The 23,058-nt window shown below is 41.0% G+C and overlaps 1 protein-coding gene across 4 annotated transcripts in view; it reads left to right on the top strand.

Moving 5' to 3' along the window:
- The first annotated feature begins 1,170 nt into the window (after positions 1-1,170).
- The window catches only part of CDH16 (cadherin 16), a 76,037-nt gene continuing 54,149 nt past the window's right edge, over positions 1,171-23,058 (top strand). For 3 of the 4 annotated variants that reach the window (XM_075940063.1, XM_075940061.1, XM_075940064.1), the window contains exons 1-5: positions 1,171-1,194; positions 11,289-11,346; positions 14,129-14,227; positions 19,597-19,737; positions 22,290-22,428. In XM_075940063.1, coding sequence (XP_075796178.1) covers positions 1,187-1,194; positions 11,289-11,346; positions 14,129-14,227; positions 19,597-19,737; positions 22,290-22,428 — 445 coding nt within the window. In that variant the 5' untranslated portion in view covers positions 1,171-1,186. Of the gene's footprint in view, positions 1,195-7,770; positions 7,790-11,288; positions 11,347-14,128; positions 14,228-19,596; positions 19,738-22,289; positions 22,429-23,058 lie in introns of those variants that run through there. The other variant, XM_075940062.1, reaches the window with a different exon arrangement.

The raw sequence follows: 23,058 nt of genomic DNA, 5'->3' as shown, positions 1-23,058 counted from the left end.
GTTTTATCTAGACTATCCCTGACAGATGTTTGGAGATTTTTAAGAGCAGGTTAGACAATGATGGAGAATTCCACAACCTCCCCAAGCATTTATTCTAGTGCTTAGCCACCCTGCCCTTCTCCGACAGGAAGATTTTCCTAGTGTCCAGTCTAAATTTCCCTTACTGTTCCTATTCTCAGAGGTTAAGAATACCCATTTTTCTGTTTAGGACTGCTGAAGTTGTCACTGCATTGTAAACATAGGGATAAGTTTCAGAGGGGTAGCTGTGTTAGTCTGTTTGAGCTAAAACAACAAGGAGTCCTGTGGCTCCTTACAAACTAATACATTTGTTAGTCTAAGGGGCAACAGGTCTCCTTGTTGTTTTTATTGTAAATATGGTTTTAGGAATGTCCCATTTAAAAAAAATAGCTATTTTGTTTCTTTTGCATAATTAACACACAGTTTTAAAACTTTCAAATAAATGGGGAGCACAAGTCAAATTAATATGCAATTTAAGGAATAAGAGGCAGTGGTCAGGCCAATAACATCTTCCTCAGAACAGTTTCTCATTCAATGCATATTTTTGAAGACATGCACATTCGCTGGGTAGCTAAGCCAGTCAGTCATCCATGCACAATACAACCTAATTGAAGAAGTGAGCTGTGCCCATGAAAGCTCATGATACTGTCTACATGTTTTGTTAGTCTTTAAGGTGCAGCAAGACTATTAGTTGTTTAAGTTTTTCCCCACTTACAGAGTAACTTGGCTAGCCCTTTGAAACTTTACTAAAAAGCATAGCTAATTAAATGTCAGATTAAAAACTGAAATGGATAAATCTCTGAAAATAAGAATTTAGTATGAAAGCACTCAACACAACCTTAATCCTAGTGATCTGTAATATTTCCTTTTCACTAACATTCACCTTGAATTATAGTTCAATCCTCCTCCCAATTAAATCAGTGATAAGATTCCTACTGTTTCTTGGGCATTTAAAAGCAATGTTTTCTAAAAATTCCATGAATTCCCATCAGCTTTGTGATGAACAACTGCATTCCCAGCTTTTGGAAAATGAACTGTAAATTAAATGCACAGTTAACCTCTAGGGATCCTGGTTAGTGATTGGTACATTTTAAATTATAAAGTAAATAATTAACCATTGTGCCTTTATTATTTTGCTCTCAATGTTATATTCTGCCCTTCAAGGAACATGATGAGGTAAGGAGCACTTTCCTTTTATCAAGAGAAGTATGGAATAGGTTCGATTTTTCATCTCTGCCGCCAAGATGAAGAGCTAGTTTGTGAACTTCTTATTCACACTGGTGTCACTGAAGGGACAGCATGTATGTACCTTGCTTGCCAGGAATAAGGGAGTCACAGTCTGGCCCTGTTGAAGTGAACCCTAATACTAGTAGTTAGTGTTTTACCTTGATATTAGGTTTTGAAACTTCTTGTTTTGTGAGCACGCTTAGAAACATGCTAACAAAATATTTAAGTGGAGGAATGTGATGGTGGACGAATGTCAAATGGAACAAACTGCTGAAGGTTCTGTGACTGTTTAAAGGCAAGTTACTATTCTGTGTACAAAGTTCAGATCTTTCTTGCTTGGATAAAGGTTTTAAATATTTACAACAGTAACAAACTAATATTTTGTTTGATATTAATGATTTTATAATCTAGGTGGCAAACTAATCAGAAGTCAGAGATAAATTCATTTAAATTAAAAAAAATCATAGTTTTAACTGGAATTTCTCTTTTAATGAGTTCTGTCAGAAATTTGAGTCTAAGAAACAGGCTATTTTTAATTCACTGACTTCAAGAGTCACTTTCAAAACAGGCAGATTAGTGGTTCAACTAGTTACTAACATCCATTTCAGGGAACAAATTCCAGATCACGATTGTAAACCTTTGTGATGCAGTCTAGGCATGCTCCTGGACTTGACCTTGATTTCATCTTGAAGGGATTGTGCAGAAAGTGTTAAGAACCATACAAACATCTACAGCATTTTATATGAGACTGATTGTGACTTGTCAAGGCCTCTTGATGAATAATGGACTAAGTACATGTAGCATATCGTAATGTTCCTGTTTCCCTCAACTTGAGAACTTTCCACAAGGATGAACAAGGAAAAGCTCAGCTGAAAATCCTGGCATTACTCACAATTGTATCATGCTTAGCTGGATCGGGAAAGGAATAACCATTTTATTTGTAAATGTATGCCTCCCACCCCCACCTTGCAGCTCCTTGCTTCTGTGAATAGCTTACTTAAGTCATCTCATTGACGTAACTGGCCAAACCCTGCTTCAAGTAAAAACAGGGTAAATCCATGGATTTAGGTCCTGACTCTGAAGAGACACACACAAGCTTAACTTTAGGCAGTGTGTCAATGGGACTACCCACAGTGTGTGAAGTTAAACATTGGCTGTACTCATGCTGTGTAATGAGGTAATCAAAAGCAGAATTTGGCCTAGTGAGGTTGTTTGTGTAAGTAGAACTCCCATGACTATATAGGGTTGTCAACTTCCTATTTTCAGGAAATGGAATACCTTTGCCCACCCCTTTCCGAAGCCTTGCTCCCACTTACTCCATTTCCTTCTCTGTCACTGATTTGCCCCCACTCTTGGTCATTTTCATTGGGCTGGGGCAGGAGGTTGGGCTGAGAGAGGACAGACAGGCTCTGGAGTGGGGTCAGAATTGATGGATTCAAGGTGCAGGTGGGTTGAGGTGCAGGAGGAGATGAGGGGTACAGGATCTGGGCTGGAGACGAAGAATTTGAGGTGTAGGAGGGGGCTCTTAACTGTGGCAGAGAGTGAGGGTGTATGAATGGGTGAGGGTTCAGATTGGGGGTGCGGGCTCTGCAATGGGGCCAGAGATGAGGAGTTTGGGGTGCAAGCAGGGACTCCAGCATGGGGCTGAGGTGTTTGGAGAGTAGGAAGGGGAACGGGCTCCAGAAGGAAGTTTGGGTGGGGGAGGTGGCTCCAGGATGGGGCAAGGGAATGATGTGCAGGGTATGGGACAGGGTGAGAAGTGCAGGCCCTCGGAGGCAATTTGGGTGCAGGAAGGGGCTCAGGGTTAGGGCAGGGGGTTTGGATTCTGTGTGGAGCTCACTTCAGGTGGCTTCCACAAGTGGCTGGCATGTCCCTCCAGGTCCTAGGGCACAGGGTCAGACAGGTGGCCCCATGTGCTGCCTCCATCTGCAAGCTGTGGTTCCTCGCCAATGGGAGCTGTAGAGCCAATGCTTGGGGGCAGCACCCCTTCTTCGAGGAGCTAAACACACTGGCTGCTTCCAAAAGCCACGTGGAGCTGGACAGACAGCTTGCCTGCCCCACAACTAGACTTTTAACAGCCCAGTCAGCAATGCGGAATGGAGCTTCCAGGGTCCTTTTCGAGACCCAGTGTTGCCATCTCTCCCTGTTTTATCATGAGTCTGGCAATACATGGGGTTTTCCTTCAAGCCCCAGCTCCTAGAGGTAAGGACACTCAGCTTTCCAGGCCCCTCAGATGCAGAGAAAAGCATGAAACATGACCTGCCTGAATCTCAAAGTCTCTCTCTTTCTCTCACGCACACACATAAAACCATCCACCCCACAATCACTCACACACACCAAATGAATGAATAAATAAATAATTTAAATTGTAATATGTTGGTTCCTGATGCATAATTTTAGCACCTCAACCATCCTGCACCCTGAGCCTCTAGCTATCATCTTTGAAAAATCATGGAAGATGGGAGAGATTCCAGAACACTGGAAAAGGGCAAATATAGTGTCTATCTCACCAATACTCCACCTCTGCTCTACCCAGTCCCCTCTCCTCCTCTCTGTCTCCCTCGTCTATCTACTCACCTGTTCCAGCCAAATCCCTAAACCCAAATGTAGCAAATGATATTTGGAAAAAAAAACCACTCTTGTAAAATTTCTTTCTAAAGAAAATGGAGCATTTCCATTATATGCCAGATTGTGATGATTAGACATGCAGAAAGTACTTAATTAAATGCACTAAATTTGGGAATAATGTTATACTTGAAAGAATTTCATAGGATCTTTTTAGGGGGATGAGACAAAACACTACATTTACTGACAATGTAACATTACTCTGTTATATGTATATTCACACATACCTGCACAAAGACACAAACACACACCTATTTCGTCTTGTCATTGCAAGTTAAATTCGAGAGGGAGGAGCGGGGGCTTCTCTCCGTCTGGACCGATGCTGATTTTGACAAGATGCCCCATCTTTTATAGGACTTCCCCTCTCCCCCACCACTCAGGTCTATGAATTTTGCTGTATCAGTTCTTCATTAATCACCATTTTAACATCTGTTTAACTGGAGGTCATTCTTTTTTGCCATCTGACATCAGTATGTTGGTGCCTCCTTCACAGTGTTATTTTAAGACTATCTTGTTTGTAAAAGGGCACTTGTTTCTTAACACTCTGAGGCGGTCCATATATCCTCTGTTGGTCTGCTTTGTATTGGGCCCAATTGACAGTAGCTCAGCACCTCTGAGTTTTACGATCTCTTTTCTAAACACATTTCAAACTGATTCACTCCCCCTTCCCAGGAACTACACAATTACTTCACACATGGGAAAAAGTTTACAATTGTCCATACAAAAAGTATCAATCTATTTTGGTACAAAGCTTCTATTAGTACAAACTATTAATCATTCATATTTTCTTTATAATACAATCTAGATTCTAATTACTAAGAGCAACAGTGTGATCATACTGAATCACAAGGATCCTTCTGATCTCTCTGTATTGACATCAGATACAATCACAAGCAGTTTGTGATGCATCTTTATTAAAGGCCTAGAAAACTGTTCTTCCCGGCTAACCAGAGAAGAGTGGCTGACAGTTATAGTTGCTTAACATGTATTCTTACACTACCCATTAAGCACATTACATAAAACATTATAAAACTCTGTGGTCTACAATAAAAATATCCGTCACAGTTTTTTGTTACATCTTGAAGTTTGCCAGAGATTTATTTGCAAAAACTTTTTAGTAAAGGCAAGTCAGTTGTCCTGCTGAATACAACATTACATATTACGGAATACATGATGCAGCCCTTCTCTGATTTACATTTTCTTCATCAGTATTTCTAAGCTGATTTTATGTTTTAAAAATACTCCTCGGCCTTCATAAAGTAATCATTCCAGATTACCAAATACTTAAACTCACTGAAACAAAGATATTATTTTAAATTAACTAGTCAGAGCAGTTTAGTGCATTCATAACAAAGTTTGTTGCTTTTAGAAAAAGGGAACACTGTGATTTTCATAATTTAATATTCATGAAATTTCACAATGTATTTATGTTAAAATGTTTCCAATGATTTTAGGCATATCAAAGGATTTTATCTCTTAGTAAGGTACTGATTTTAGTTCATCAAGTAGTCAGAACAGGGAAACTCATTTGTCCAGCTATCTGGAAAAAAAGGAATATCGTCCATTTAAGGGCTCTCTTCAACAGGAGATGAAAGGAGACTTGGGATGGATAGAAAGGACTGGAAGACTTTGGAAGCAAGTTTTTGTACTATAGTAATTAAAATTTTAAAATGTGTACTTTAAATAAGGATGGTCTTTTGAAAAATGTATTTTAAAACTATACGTCTTAAGAATCAAGCAATGAAGGCTAAAGCAGAATACTCAGATTGTGTATCTAAATATCTATGCATGGATTTTTTTAGTCATGATTTCATAATCTTCAGCCACAAACTAATGAAATATTTAAAGCAAATTTTAAACTAAGGTCCTGTAACATAGTTACACACAACTGGTTTTGTCAATAAATAGGGTTTGCACATGCCTATTAAATGGTTCCATTACCACTTAATGGCTCTTTCACAGGTTCAATGCTAATAGGTCTGGCAGGCTGGAAGACTTTTCACTTTCAAGTTATCTGGGGAAGAGTCACCAGTCTAGTCTGCAAACTGCAACAGGTGCTGTGGGAGCCTTCAGAAACAGAATAGGGATAGGAAGAGGGGAGCGGATGAGCACTAAGACCCAGGGGAGGTATTACTATATGTTACAGGATCTTAGTTTAAAATTTGCCTATTTTACCCACCACCCACGTATGGGATTGTGCAATAATTGGTAGGAAAAGCATTAATTTTCAGTCATGAGAAAATAAACTTACTTCTGTTCTGAATTACACCAAAGGAAATCATGACAAGAGTGACCTTGTAGACTTCAGAGTAGAATTTGGCCTACATATTTTTTCTTACACCCTAATCTTCCTTAATTAACTCTTCATAGACATTCAGTACATTTTGGCTTTGTCTACACTGCAGGATTTTTGCGCAAGAAGCTTTTTGCGGAAGAGATCTCCCACAAAAACTTCTTACACAAAAGCACATTCATACCTCAAAAGCTCATTGCAAAAGTGATGTGGTTTTGCTCAAGAGAGCGTCCACACTGCAGGGACACTCTTGTGCAAGAAAGCTCTCATTGCCATTAACAGAATGGCCATCAGCGCACCTGTGCTTTTTCTGATAGGCTCTTTTTGCACAAGGACCCCATGCTGAGTGTCCACACACACCTTTTTGCGTAAGAGCTGTAGCACAAAAAGGAGTTATTCCTCTCCCCACGAGGAATAACTCTACCAGCAAAAGCCCTGTGTCCTGTCGATTTACTGACAAAGCCCTGGCTGGGTTGATTTAGATGGGATTGGTCCTGCCTTTGGCAGGGGGCCAGACTTGATGACCTTCTGAGATCTCTTCCAGCTCTATGATTCTACCTTTTGTAGACTTAGATTGGGTCTTAGGGCATCACCAGTGTTCTAACCGGAGAAATGCTCTTACATACTGCCGTTTGGAGAAAGGAGAAGAAAAGCTTGACAGAGCTGCAGTACATCACACCCTCTCTTCTCATTTTGAGGTTTGGGTTTGCTATCATTTATGTAAGCTACTGACCTCAGAGATACCGAATTATGAAAATCAGCGTAGAGTTTTATGGTGTAGAACAATCCCATATCATTTAGAATTTTATCCTGTGTATGTACAAAACCTCACCTTTAAGGTTTCCCTTAGCACTTGGGCACCATGTTTCCAGGATCTTAAGTACTCCTCTTGGTGAATGCTACTTTGACTGGATAACAAAGAGATCCAACTTAAAGTCCAAATCAAATGCTCCAACCAATAGTTCTCCTGCCCCTTCCAGGGCGGACTGAAGTCCTGGGCTTCTCCACCTCTTTTTCTGACCACTGCAGAGCCTCTCTTACCTTGCTTTTTCCCCAGCTGGTTCCATTTGCCAGGGACTACCTGTGAGGATCTCCTTGCTTCTTTCAGGACTTATCACGGAGCTCCCCACTGGAGCCTACGCTGCTTCCTTTAAGTCTTTTTCTCCTCTGGCAGGCCTTGGTGACTCAGCCTGACTACCTCACACTGTGCCCAGTGGTAAACGCCCATTATCCCTCCTTCCAGGGTATTCCTGAGGTCCCAACTCTGTTTAAAAAGTACCTTACCTCAACACTGACTGGAGTCAGACTATTTAAGCAACATTGCACTAATTAGCCCTTATTTTGCCAGCTCACAAATGAGGAATAGCTGCTCCATGATGGGCAAAGCTGAGACCAGTTTTTCCTCAAAGAGTTGCCATGACAGGGACCATTGAAATCAATGGCAAAACACCCACTGACTACAAAGGGACCATTTTTTTTAATGAGGCCAGAATATCACGCAATGATCCTATATTTCTCTGGCAGTGTTAAATATAATAAAACCTGATTTTGCATTCCTTACAGGATTGGATCATTACAACCTCCAAGAAATGGGGGGAGTGAGGGGAAGATTTTTTTAAAATTAAGGTTTGTGAAAATGAGGAAAGAGATGAACTTATGAATAGGAAGCACCTGAAATTTCTTTGCGTGCGCGCGCGCGTGCATGTGCATGCGTTTATGTGTGTGTCAAGAATGTTTTGACAGGTACATGCACTCAAACACAGAAACTGAGAAAATGAACCCAGGAAAAATGTTCTGATTAGTGTTTTTTGTTTTGTTTGTTTGTTGGCAAAAGTCTTGAATATTTGAATGATCTAAATTTAAAACAATATTTCTAAGCTTGGGAGGCAATTAACAACAAAATTACTGTAAAGCTCTTTACTTGAGTTTATTAAAAATAAAATACAAACCAAACCCTACTCCTGCAAAGATGTACCACTGCTTAACTTTACTCTCATGAATAGGCCCACTGAATTCAACAGTACTACACTGGTGAGTAAAGTTAAGTCCATGTGTTTGCAGGATCAAGGCACAACTCTACAAATCACCTGAAGAACCAAAAAATCCAAACTAAAATGAAGGTGCAAAAGGATTTAATTTGACTTTGGTCATGATCCTGCAAACACTAACACAGGTGCTTAATTTTACTCATATAAGATTCAATGGCACTTAAGGTAGGCACATGAGTGTTTTTTTGCTGTATTAGAGCCCTTATGATTAGTTTTGTCAGCTAAATTCATTTTTGGCATCACTCTTCTCAGTATTCAATCCAATATTAGTTCCCTGATAAATAACAGATTTAAAGGCATCAGGAAAACGGGAATAGATTAATAACTATGTCCAGTATACACACAAAAACAGAAGAAATCAAAATGATTAATCTGCTGTCAGCTTTATTGCTCTATACCGTGGGAACTGTCAGCTATTTTAATATATTGTGCATCGTGGATACATATATACCAAGTTTTTCACCCTCAGCCTGACAGCAATCATAACTGGCTTTTGAAGAATCATTTTTTGCCATTTTATTCTGTTGCTGTTTGCCTTTTAATAAGCTTAAGCATTTCTATTAAGTCAAAATGTCCTCATCTCTCTCAGAATTCTCTGATCGTGGGCTTGTGTGGATAAGAAATGCATTTATTATTCATAAATATTTCATTATCTTAATATTTGATATTTCTAACACTTGTAGAATAAATATGTCTATTACAACTCTGCAACCACTTTATCTTTCACAAAAGTAACTGAGAAATGAGTGCCCATTTGTGCCCATAGTACCCTCACTTAATCTACCTTAGCGGCTAATATGCTGTAACAATTTTGCTCATTAACATTCCGAAGACATTAGCAATATCAGCCTCCCTTGTTATCTGAGATTCCTTATAAGTATTTACCCTTTTCTGAATACAGGTTGAACCTCTCTAGTCTGGAATTCTCTGATCTGGCAGCATCCATGGTCTGCCATGATTTTAGTTAGCTGAATGTTCTCTTATCAGTGTAGCCAAGTTTCCTGTGGTGCAATAAAATTTGCTTACAGCCTTCAGTTTGTTTACAGTCTCCAGTCCTGGCTTTGAGTGATTTTTGCTTTTATTTAGCTCTAATTTACCCCTAAATTTCTTCTAAGAGCCCAGTAAGCAGTGGAAGATTTGTGTATTTAAGGCAGGTTGAGCTTGTGTGAGCCAGTATTTTCCTGAAGCAAATTAACCTAGCATAGTAAGAGACCTACTACCAGCTCAAGTTATTTGGACTCAGGGAGAAATAAAATAATATGGTGGGTTATGTGAAAGGTGACCTACAAAAGAAAAACAATGTGTATGTCTTTTTGACTTTTTAAGTTGAATAAAGAAAGCTTGAGAGTTTTTTTTTTAATTCTGCTTGATGTTTTTATACTAGAAACATTAACAGGAATATTAAGTCTCAGTTGTTTCTTTATCATAGTTTCTCTTGGGTATTATCAAACTAAGGATGCTAAGTATTGGGTAATTGACTAATCGTAGAGTTGATGATGCATTTTGTATCGACTATTCGATTAGTCGATAGGGTCTCTAGGGATGTTGCTACACTTCAATGGTGAAAGCACTATGTGGAGCCTGGGGTGAGTTGGGGACTCGCTGACCCTGGGCTCTGTGCGGTGCTGCCCCTTTGAAATGCCATGAGGAGCCTGTTGCTGGGCTCTGGCATTTCAAAGCAACAGCGCTCCATGGAGCTCGGGAGTCCCCAGCTGACCCCGGGCTCCACGCAACGCTGACACTTTGAGGTACCCCCTCTTCTTCCTCCTCCTTGCTGCCTCTATCTAGAGGCAGCACGGTGAGGGGGGAAGCAACTAGTCCACTAGTCCTTCACATCCCTATATCTAACTACTGTTTTGTGCTTCTGATGATCTATTATTTGGCCAAACCTCACCAAAACAAAAGAGCATTGCAGACATCAAACTTATTTTAAATAGTTAAATAAACAAAGACCTTTCAGCAAAGCTTGGAATAGATCAGAAATATGGGGGCCAGATGGGCAGCACATCCAGTGGTCAGGGCACTGAATTATGCTCAGAGGTCTTTGGGTTCTGTTTCTGGCTTTGCCACTGGTCTGTTGGGTGAGCTGGAGTGAGTCACTTCTCTTCACTGTTTGCCCTCACACCCTTCATTATCTTGCCTATTTTTACTGCAGCATCTTCCAGGCAGGAATGATCTCTTGCTATGTATTTGTTCTGTGCCTACCATTAGGGCTTAATTTGTGCTGAAGCTTGCTGGGCTCAGCCCTGCCTCTCTCTTCATGCTGGTCCATAGCCCCTTTTCGATCAGTGGCCTTTAGTATGACATAGAATTCTACACTGTACAGTGAGCGTGAGGTCATGGGTTGTGGAGGATGCCATTTTGTTTTGCTTAAGCCCTGGCAGTTTTTTCTTTACAAATTCAGCATTACCTCACACAACAGGCCTCAATAGATTTGGGCCTCTCAGCACTGTGAAATGAATAGTAGCAGCAACAACAGAACCTGTTACAATGTCACTGATAGAAGTATGACTCGGGACAGCACAGATTGAAAGTCCTTACTAACTGAATAAAGTGGGTTTGGTGGTCTCAAAAGACGTCATCATCACAAAAGTGGCTATCACAAGTGCAATGATTGTTGGCAGTCCCAGAGGGGAGGTTAAGGACTGCTGTCTCCTCTGGAGGGGTTCTGCTAGCTCTGAAACTCTTCTGTGTTTAGATGCAGCACTTTGTTCTCTAGTCCCATGAATACACATTCAGACACTTAACAGATCACAGTAAATAGATTTAATATACAACTTCAACAAATGGGGGTGACCAGCTGTACTGTGCATCACCCCTTCTGTTACATTAGGAGAAAATGCCAGTTCTACATTAGATGGTATGCAGTCTACATATTTCCCAAGCAGTTTCTGTATATTTCTAAGTCACTGACTTTATTTCTAATTGGCTCTAGTATTTATTTTTAACTATGTTTCACCATATCAATTTTATCCTGCCATGTGATTTCAGAGGCAAAACAGAGAATTTAAGTCAGGAAAAATATTGCTTCTTAAGTGAATTCAAACTAATGTGTTCTTTCTTTCATTTAACTTTAGGTTGTCTAAACATATGTTTCCTGTCTGGCTATTGATTGTCTGCTCTTCTCTTATTCAAGTGAGTGGTATATTTTATGCATATGGTGCTTATATTGCATATTCGGTTTCTGTGAACATATAGGCATTGTTTATGTTAATAACTTTACTATGGTACACACTGCAGGACTCTATACACTAAATAACTTAGAAATTAGACAATAAAAGGCCCTTAGAACAGAATGAACATAAACTAGTACAATATTCTAGCATCAATTATCAGATACAGTTCTTGAGGACAAAGAGGAAAACAATATTAAATGTCAAAACTGACATTAAAATCTATAGACATTTCTATCACTGCAACACCTATTGAGGCTGATTTTGACCTTGCTTACCAATGCAAGTCCACAGTTTAGTAAGAGTCCTTATGCATATGAGCTGTTTCAAATGACTAGCCCCCCTACTCACATGTTTAAATGAAACACACGCTTAAGGAGCTTGCTAACCTACTCAGTCCGGGGCTACCCTACTAAGTCAAGTTTACACTGAGGTAAATTAGATCTGATTAAGTGTGTGCAGTGCTTGATTCTTCACTGTTGTGCACCTAGTAAAGCCATTGTACAAAGTGGGTGTAAAATGCTACCAAATCAGAACTATTGCACTCAGATATAAATAGCTACACAAGATGTAGTGCAATAGAAGATAGAGCCCAGAGAGTTTAATTTTAGATATCAGTCTCTTAAAAAAAAATCCTCATTGTGCAGCATTCCTAACACAATTCCTATCCACACCAACAAATGCTGAAGCCATAGCTCCTTGTCATTGCTACATTCACTAACCGATCCATACTCCTGAAGTTGGATATGGTTGGGTGAATGGTTTGGGAAGGACTGGAATCCAGTCCCAGCAGAACAGGAGAAGTTCTAAACAATAGCAAACCAAATCCAAACTTCCATGAATTTGTGGTTGGCATCCTTAATGTCATTGTGCTGTGTTGTGAAGTAATGTTTGGGTCATGATATTGTCTTGTGACACAAATCTTCCTCATGTTAGTGGTTCAGAAGTACTCTCAGCTTTGCAAACACTATTTTTGGAGCATGGGAAGAAGTTTGACTTTAATCTATTCCTGAAGCATATTGTGAACTGCCATAGGTATATACATCATGAGCAAAGGAGTTAAATATGATTATGAAAGCTCTGAATGCAATAAATCCATAATGCATTTGACCAATATACACTTACTAATGCACCTTTGAGTAGGCAGAAAAGCGAGCAGGTTGGTTAGAGCAATGACCCAACAAGACTACAGGAGCATGGACACAAGTATTACAAGTACGAACACTGCAGGAGGTTAATGATGAAGAGTTTAAAGAGGTTAAAATAATCTCTTACACATGCCCAAACACTGAAAAAATGCATATGCGTGTGCGCATGCACACAGACAGACAGACAGACACACATTCAATGGATGAACATTTACTTCATTGATGTCTCTTGATTGGTACCAATGTCTAGATAGCAATACCTAAGCGACATATATTTCATGATTTCTCCCCATCTCCAATTATTAGTACCCTTTCAACGGAAAGTGTCCTGAAAGTTTGTGAAGGGTTATAAGAGGAGTCTCTGTATTTAAAACTTTCTTTTCTTATCATTTAGATGAAGGGTTTTAAAATTTCTGTTCTATGACTCATTTGTACCTCTTAGGATTTTTTTGTAATACATTCATCCTCCATTAAAGTAGCATTTTAAATATATTTGAGAGAGTGTCTGCCTGTTCAAGGACTCCTCCTAAATGGTAAGAGCTAGGACCAGCACATTCAGTATACGATTCCTCTTATCATAACTTAAGGTAAGGGGTTTGGTTGTGCCAGGAAAATGTGATGTGACTGGAATGGGATTACTTCTTAAAGCCATACAGAATCACCAGGCATGTGAAATGGGCTGTTTGGGGGCATGCCCTTTCTGTCTGGGACTGCTCAAGCCCCAAGCCTCCCACTCCCAGATGCCCATTAGGAACCTCATCCACCCCCCACAATTCTTATGGGGACATTGTTTGACCCAGGTCACGCCAAAAGAATTTTCTAGCAAGAGGGAAGTAGATATAAAACAGGAACAATAACATCATAGCGGGATCTCACATTCTCTGCAACAACACACCTGGAAAATACCTGAGGAACAAAGACTGGGAAATAATGGTCCCAGGCTAAAAGGATTTTTAATCAGGGTATGAAAACCTCAGAAAACCAAGGCAACTTGTGCCTTAAGGATCTGTCAGCCTGTTTATCACTCAGGTGAGTATTTGCTAATGCATATCCTAATCTAGTTTATTTACTAGGATAATCTGTATTGTTCTTTTGGTTATCTCTTATAGTCACTTAAAACCTACCCTTTTTATTTAATCCTTTTTTTTAATGATCCTGAACTCTAGTTTGGGGATGTGGGAGGGGGTAAGAGGCTGTGCATATCTTCCTCCACATTGAGGGAGGGGGGAGGATTTCACAATATAGCTTTGGGTCTGTACTGCAAGGGAGGTGGGTACCTGAGTGCTTGGGTAAATCCCTTAAGATGTGTCTTCTCAGAACTGATCTTAGTGTCTGTTTCTGTAGCTAGGTGTGGCCCTGCCTATTTGTGTGCTAAAGGAGGCTTAACAGCTCAGGAAGACAGGATACCCAGGCTGGCAGAACAGACAGGCTCAGTGGCATCCCAGTGGCATTTAAAGGGGTAGCAACCCATCACAATGGCATCAGAATTTGGGCCATGATCATGAAACAAGGGGCATGTTGCCAGGGTAACATTTATATTAAGAAATATTTTCATTTGCTCCTGACAAAACTAAGAGGCTAAATCTTCTTCCACAGGTATTCCCATTCTTGGCTGCAATATATCCCACCAGCAGCAAAGAACACATCGAGGTACCTGAAAATTATGGTGGCTCATTCCCACTATATCTGAAGAAGGTAGGAATTTAAATATGGTTTCATACAACCAACAAAATGACAGATGGTGTAAAATTTCAGACTTCAGTTAAAGACCTAATTATGATTTCATTGGCCTAATCCTTCATCTCAAATTAATGGAGTCATGCCAGGGCAAAACTGGTGAATGACAGAGAAGAGGGTTAGACTAATATTCCTTCTATCAATAGGCCATTATATAATATGACCTTTTTGCTATCCATCAACAGTTAATTTCATTCTTTGTTTTCTCTCTGCTTTATAATCCCTACTGACTCTCTCCCATCCTCAAATTGCTAGTATCCAGGGAACACTGGAGACAGCCGTTGTCACGGTATAAAAATATATTGAATTTAATATATTTGTCTTTGGCAATTTGTTTGTTACTCCATATCCAATTCACTATTACAGCTATATCTTGTGTTAGTGACGTGGTTTGAACTTGAGAGTTCAAAGTGGACAATAAAAGAGAAAGATCATATTTATCTAATTTTTTGCCCAAAGAGCTGAGAACTCAATAATTGAAATTTTCTATTTTTTGGCTAATTTCTAACGAAAAATTGTTAACATTTCCCACAGAAAGATCTGAATTTTTAGCTAAAAAGATGGAAATATTTTCAGCTAAAAAACAAACCATATGAATTCAAAGCTGAACATTGAGTTGGAAATGCTGCTGTTATTCTTACTGAGAATTTTAGTCCAGGTGTCTCATGACTTCATTCTCTTCTCCGGTCTGGGGTCCCTGATGGCACTGTGTCTCCCATAGTGTACCATAGTTTTTCCTCTTTTTTAACCGTGACCAGCTGAATGTGATAGGAATTCTTGGCCATTATGTATCACTGGAAATGTTTATCTGGAGAAACCAGTCCATAGAGAAGGATAAGGGCATGAGGGACCTAACCTACAACTCCAAAAGACACCCCACTGGCATTTCCAATAGTTTTTTTCAGTTTATGGTCAAAATGTTTTGGTTTTATTAGCCCAGACCCTTAATCTTCAAAGAAAGAAGCAGCAGATCCAGTCTACCATAGATTTATCACAGTACCCCTTTAAGTGTCATCTTCGCATAATGTTTTATGAACATGAAAAAATCTGACCCAAATCTGTAAGTAAATGCGAACACCATCTACTGTAGTCGAGTAAAAGGTATATTTTACATAATCCCATGCCATATAGATATTCTGCTGATTAATGGATTCCAAAAAGTCACAACTATAAAAAAAAAAGCTAGGCAATTATAACACAAAAGTCATTCTTCCTTCCCAGCTACTCGGTAAGCACATTACTGGATCAAAAACTATCACTGATAGTAACATTTGTTTTAAATTCATAATAACCTGTTTGAATTCAATAATTGATCTCTGTTAGAATAGCAAGTAAAATGTCATTTTCTTTCACCAGTCATAAGCACCATCTGTCATTTAATAAATGTTTTCTGTGACTCAATCTGTACTTAAATTGACTTTGAGCACATCACTGCCATTTTATGGCTGCTGCTGTTTGCACCACTGACTAGGATGCTCGGAACTCAGCTTTGATAGTCAGTAAAGATAAAGCCAGAATCAGTACAAAAATATGGGTATTTCCAGGCCTGAGTCTGTTGTGTACTGAATGTACCATTTTCCAGAGCTGGCCTCTTCTGAGGGCATAGGCACAAAAATTGGTGCAAGGAACAAAGATTTTTTAAAAAATAAAAATATAAAGGGTCATATATTCAAAGGGCCTCATAAACAAGTCTTGTATATGCAACATGTAATGCTCACTAAGTCGGTGCCTGCTCTTAGTGCCCGGCTGTCCAGCTGCACGTGCAAACTCAAGTTTTATGCACAACAATGGATATGCATGCAAAAGATACATTTATGAAGACGCTCTGACCCTCACATTTATTGGAATAATTTGAAAATAGTAAACTCATTATCTTATTGCTTGTCAAGATGCCTCCTCCTTGAAAATAACTTCCAAAATGTACTGGTTTCATGAAGCATTCCAGCTAATCCTATATTTCCTATTTAGGCAAAATATCCATTAAAGTCACTGGATGTTTTGCCTTTGAATGATGCACAATCATTAAAGACCCATTCTTTTCGTACTTTGATTGCTTGTATCTTTAGATTTTTTTAAGCCCTGCATTTTGAAAGCTATGGATGTCCTATATGCTATAGAAGATCTTAGTGTTGATGAAAGTTTATGCCCAAACAAATGTGTTAGTCTTTAAGGTGCCACAGGACTCCTCGTTGTTTTTAATTGTTCTTTTTGAGACAGGTTTATTTGTTTGATACAGATCAGCTATCACATAGTGCCATGTGCAATCGCAATACTATATAAAAAATAAGAATTTATAGTAATTATAGAACAGAAGCCAAAAAGCAAAGGAAATTAAAAATAAATATCAATTTAAAACAATGCAACCGTTTAACATTGTCAGCCAGAATTCCCATCTGACTAGTATGAATTTTCAAATAAAAGGCCATTGATTGCTCTATGCCCATGGTGGGGAAGGTCATTCCATAGCTCATCAAATATCAAGCCACACAACAGGAGTGTTGTGAGCAAGACATGAGAAGTCATTCTTCCGCTACTCTATGCTGATTAGGCCCCAGTTGAAGTATTGTGTCCCGTTCTGGGCACCACATTTCAAGAAAGATATGAGGAAATTGGAGAAGGTCCAGAGCAACAAAAATGATTGAAGGCCTAGAAAACATGATCTGAGAGAGAAGACTGAAAGAATTGGCCTTGTTTAGCTTAGAAAAGAGAAGACTGAGGAAGGACATGATAGCAGTTTTTCAAGTATCTAAAAAGGTGTTACAAGGAGGGAGAAAAAATGTTTTCCTTGGCCTCTAATGATAGGACAAGAAGCAATGGTCTTAGATTGTACATTAGAAAAAACTTCCTAACTATCAGGGTGGTTAAACACTGGAATAAATTGCCTAGGGAGGTTATGGAATCTCCATCACTGGAGCTATTTAAGAACCGATTGGATAGACATCTATCAGGGATGATCTAGACAGTGCTTGGTCCTACTGTGAGGGCAGGGGATTCAATGACCTCTCGAGGTCTCTTCCATTTCTAGGATTCTGCAATACTGTGTGTCCTTTGCTTCCACCACCCTCCTCGTATTCCCCTCTGCCTCCCCCAGTTGCTGGCCCCCCAAAGCCTCCTACTCTGAAAATGCAACTTGGGCACTCAAACTTCTCCCAGTCACAAATGTCACTTCCAAATGACAGATACCCAGTGGTAAAAAAATCTCTCCATCCCCAACCTCTGCCTATCCCCACAGATGTTTGGGGAATTCACTCATATTGTCTACCATAAGGCATCTTATTTCTCTGGGGCATGCCTGGTGGTGAACACCCATTTGTATCCAAGGCTGGACAGAGGCATGGGTGAGCTGGGCAGCCGCGGCGCCGGCCAGCAACGCCCTTCCCCCCCACGGTCGCAGGGTCCTACACGGCCCGGCACGCATGTCAGCAGCGACGGCCAGGCTGGACTGGGCCGCGCTTGTGCCGTGCGCCCTAGGGGCGGGCCCTGAGCTGCGTGCCAGCGGCCATAGCCAGGCTGCGCATGCGCTGTGTGCCCCGGGGGTGGGCCTGCGCCCCATAGGGGGATGGCCCGCTCCCCACGGGTGGGCTCGTACATGCGCCGTGCGCCCGGGGGCGGTGCCGTGCGCCTGTGCCAGGGGGCACCAGAATACCTCGGGCTGGCCCTGTTTGTATCATGGGAATCGGAGCATGAAGCAAGGAGAACGAATGTCCTTGGTAGTCAGCTATTATAATGGCAAAATGCAGGACAATGTAGCACTTTAAAGATCTGGCCATGATCTGGACACATGGCCAAGAAACACTGGAGATATTCCACAGAGATTTCAACAACCTACACCCCACCATCAACCTCAGCCTGGACCATTCTACACGAGAGATCCACTTCCTGGACACCACCGTACAAATCAACAATGGAAAATTAGACACCACTCTCTACAGAAAACCCACCGACTCATACAGTTACCTACATGCATCCAGCTCCCATCCAGAACACACCACACGATCCATCGTCTATAGCCAAGCCCTTCGATACAACCGCATCTGCTCTAACCCCACTGACAGAGACCAGAAGCTTCAGGATCTCTACCAAGCATTTATAAATCTCAACTACCCACCCAGAGAAACAAAAAAGCAAATTGAAAGAGCCAGATGAATACCTAGAAACCATCTACTTCAAGACAGACCCAAGAAAACCAACAATAGAACACCACTTGTCATCACCTACAACCCCCAACTTAAACCTGTCCAACACATTATCAATAAACTACAGCCTATATTGGAACAGGATACCATACTCAAAGAGGCTCTGGGAGACAGACCCATAGTCTCTTATAGACAACCACCTAACCTCAAGATGATTCTTACCAACCACCACAGGACATACCACACTAATACCAACCCTGGTACCTTCCCTTGCAACAAACCCCGTTGCCAGCTTTGTCCACATATTCATTCTGCTGATACCATTATTGGACCTAACCAAGTGAGTTATAAGATCAAGAACACATATTCCTGCGCATCCAGAAATATAATCTACGCTATCATGTGCCGAAAGTGTCCGTCTGCTATGTACATTGGACAAACATCTCAGACACTTCGCCAAAGGCTTAATGCCCACAAAACAGATATCAGACAAGATCACAAAGAGAAAACAGTTTCTTGCCACTTTAACCAGAAAGGACACTCTCTCAATGACTTAGCCACCTGCATTCTGCTACAAAGACCTTTTACATCTGCACTTGAAAGGGAATCCTCTGAACTGTCATTCATGTTAAAATTCGACACTTGCCAACAAGGACTTAACAAGTCTTTGAACTTTCTCACCCATTACCAAGACAGTTTCCCCAATTATCACCTGTAATACCATTAACTCACAAACATCCCACTCTCCCTACCTTTAATATCAGCAACTCACAGACACTTACCTTCCTTCCTCCCCCTTCCCACCCCCCCACATCCCCCTTCTGTTCTGCAATGTGATTTGTCCTTTTCATATTTGTTCATTTTTTTTAATTGTATCCTTTGGTATATATGGTTGTGACTACTTTCTTCCACTATTTGATCTGAGGAAGTGGGTCTGGCCCACGAAAGCTCATCATCTAATAAACCATCTTGTTAGTCTTTAAAGTGCTACATTGTCCTGCATTTTGCTTCAACTACCCCAGACTAACACGGCTACATTTCTATCACTATTATAATGGCAGGCATTGCAGTTTGAGAATTAGTAGCTGTGAAGCCCCAAATGGCAAATAAGATGCATCTGCTAGAGTCAAAAGTATTTTCTCTCTGCTTTGCACTAAAATACTCTCTTGATTTCCTGATTTCCAACTTCAGATGAACATCACGCTCAGTGGCCAAGCTGACATTCAGTTGTCTGGAAATGAAGAAGGCCTATTTGGAATAGATCCAGATTCGGGCATTCTCTATGTTAATAGACCCCTGGACAGGGAGAAACAAGCTTTCTACACCCTTCAGGTATGGCACACATGGATGGCACAAGACCTATTTCACCTCACTGCCCTTCCACACCTCCCCCAGCTGTCCAATGCCATTGTTATTTGTTCCGTTGGAAGTAAATATTGAGAGACATCAAAAGGAGAACACCCAATGGCCAAATCCTAAGACCTTTCCTCAGTTTTTATTCAGTCTTTACTCAGGCAAACTCCCATGGAAATCAATAGAAGCTATGGGTGCTCTCAGCCCCTCTGAAAATCATGTAGGCCATTCGGTTAGGGGCCTAAATTTGAATTTAATACCCAACGACACCATACTAAGGGTGGGGAGACTCTGTCCTCCTTGTTTCTGACTCCAAGGAGGTATTTTACTCTTCTTTGGCATACAGACTAAATGTATGAAATCTAGTCTGCTCCAGTTGACTGAGTCTAGGGATGCCAGGTGTCCGGTATTCACCTGGACAGTCCAGTATTAGTGGGCTCCATCCGGTTTAAAAAATAAATAAATAAACAGAAAATACCGGACATGTGAAATTTTTCCCTGATGCATCTGGCGGGAGTGGGGGGAGTGAAGAGCGTGGCAGAATTGTAGCAAAGGGGGGCATGAGGATGCAGTTGCCGGGGGCCTCCCTAGGGGGGTGCTGGGCTGGGGTGGGAGCGAAGTGCATGCTGCTCTGGCCCACGTGACCAGCAAAGACCCAGGAGCTGGCCACACGATGCCTCCCTCTACACAATGTGAGCCGAGGCAGCCGGGCTGGGTGGCAGGAGCAGCAACTTTAAAAGTAAGATTAATTTACCCAGCTGTCCCGTTCCTCTGGTGCCTGGCTCTGTGGGGAGGGGGGCAGCATTTGATTGGAGCAAAGCACTCCTGGCGCTGGGGTGCCTGGCTCAGAGGGAGGGGTGAGTGCATTGGGATAGGGGGGACACTAGGAGGGCCTGGCTCTGGAGAAGGGAGGGGTGCATTGGGGGTTAGTGTGTGGCCCCAAACTGGAGGGAGTGGTACAACTTTTGCCTAATAACTTTGGTCTCCCCCCTTTTTTTTCGTTGACAGAATTTTTTCCTGGTGTTTTTCTTTTTTTGGGGGGGGGGAGGGAGGAGGAGGGTGTTCGATATTTTTTGTTAAACCGTCTGGCAACCCTACTTGATTCAGCACAATGAGTTTACCTTTTACCACTGCTTGGGCCAGATCTGGAAGGTTTTTGAGCACCTGCTGAGAACCTACTCACTGAGTTCTCCAGGAGTTACAATAGCTCAGCACCATATCCAGCCTTTCCTAAGAAGCCATTTGGACTGCTTCCAGCTGGTTCCCCCAGCCCAATCCCTTTCTCTCTAATATGCTCTGCTCTTAAAAGTACAGTACATACTCCTATAATGAGTTTCTATTTATCCTTCTTCAGATTCATCATATGTATGTAATGTCCCTCACCACTGTTCTAATGCTCTCAATTCTGATCCAGAGACCAGATGCATAAGCCTGCTTTCTCTGGAGCAAAGGACATACCTTTTCCCATACAGAGGTTTGGTGATATTAGAGTGTACTTGAGGCAGGATGAGGTTAGACAATCATTTCAATAGACTGCCCAGCTGTACAAGATTTTTTGTCCATGAAATAGGAATGTTATTGAATACTGATATTGGGATGCTTGGATCTGTCCATGCAGCCTTCCTTCTGGACAACCCACAGGGCCAGATTGTGACTAGCCCTGTCTGGGTGCAGAAGAGGGTGTAAGGAACTCTCTCCCCTTGTTCACCTAGTCAGGGACAATCATAGTCCCCTAATATGTGATTCCTGAAGGGCTGTTAACATTAATAACAGTGGGGCAAGACACCCTGAAAGGCCTGGGGAAGGGAAAGTTAATGCAGGGCCATGGTCCCTTTCCCCTTCTTCACTGACTGGGGACCTATGTAAACAGAAGAGCAGTGCATACTGCAGCCTCATAAGAGAAGTATTAGAGCTGTCTCCTATCAATCTCTCCCTCAGCCTCCAGTGGCATACTTCCTATGTCAATACTGAGGCCAGACCAGACCTGAGCAGAGGTCACCATCCTTTATCACGTACATCTCTATGTTATGTTTTGTTTCTTTCTCTTGCATTTTGAGTATTGCCCTCTACTGGATACAATGAGAACTTATGAGTGTCAAACCCCATGGTGCTAATAGCTAATGGAGATTCTCCTTTAGTGCAAGTGCTTGTAGCTTGTACCTTCACTGCAGAAAGATGTGGGTCTCAGGTCCACAGTTTCAGTGAAGTTACAAGTGGCCACAATGAGCAGCACATTTGTCACTATCATAGCTGGCTGATACATATACAGGGTATGTTAATCTCACTGTCATGTGACAGTGGTAAAGAATCACAATGTTCTTCTAACACTGAAGAAGGAACTTTCAATAAAACAACATTATCCCTAAACCTACTCTAGTTTCACACTGCTTCTGCCTAAAACCTTCCTCAGTACTCCTCCCTCTTGACTTCACATGATAGATTTACAAGAACTGTACACATACCTTACACTAAGCTTAAAAGGAAGCATGTACACATGAGTGCTATTGAAATTCATGTTCTTTTAAAACCAGGTGACTGTAAAAGATGAAGACAAGCAGCTGGATTTTAACTCTGTAACTGTAACAATAGCAGTAAAAGATGAAAATGACAACATGCCAGTCTTGACTGAGGATAGGTTCTTTGGAATTCTTAGCAAAGGGACAAAACAAGGTAACAATGACCTTCCTGACTCCTTTCTCCAAGATCTATTTCATTTTTATTTTCCTCCGCCACTTGACTCATGTCAAGGTTTTTATACTCTGTGTGTGCTAATCTTAGTACATTTGATGAAATGTTCCATTTTTAAGACCATTCATTTATATAAACTGTATAATGTTTGCATTAGAAACAACTCAGAAATTATCTGTTCTCTGAGGACAAGGGGGTTAGAGGGAAAATGAACAAGTACAAAATAGCTTCCCTCCTTAAAGATAACCATAACCATATGTGTGGATGTGAGAAGCTGAGTGCCTTTCTCTTTGGGATTAGCACTTTTTTTTATTTGCCGTTTGGCCGATATATATGCAGTAAACAAGAGAGAAAATATAGAAACCATGTGACTGCTTGTTCCATAGCCTTTTGCACAGGGCTGCTGTTCAGTTGCTTTCAGATGTCAGTACAAAGTTTCCTGATCACTGATGCTCAGTAGTGAAATGTCAGGGAGGAGATAAGCAGGCTAAAAGGAGCCTATCTTAGAAGCTAGACTGTTCTATCATTAGTTTTATAGATAAACTTCACTATGTATTTTTAAACAACAAACGTTATTGCCTAACTGAGCATAAAGTCATAAAGAGATTGTTT

The sequence above is a fragment of the Pelodiscus sinensis genome, chromosome 12 (assembly GCF_049634645.1).
Source record: "Pelodiscus sinensis isolate JC-2024 chromosome 12, ASM4963464v1, whole genome shotgun sequence".
In the NCBI taxonomy this organism is placed as follows: domain Eukaryota; kingdom Metazoa; phylum Chordata; order Testudines; family Trionychidae; genus Pelodiscus; species Pelodiscus sinensis.
The sequence above is the reverse complement of the archived record's forward strand: the minus strand, read 5'-3'. Positions and strand labels throughout refer to the sequence as shown.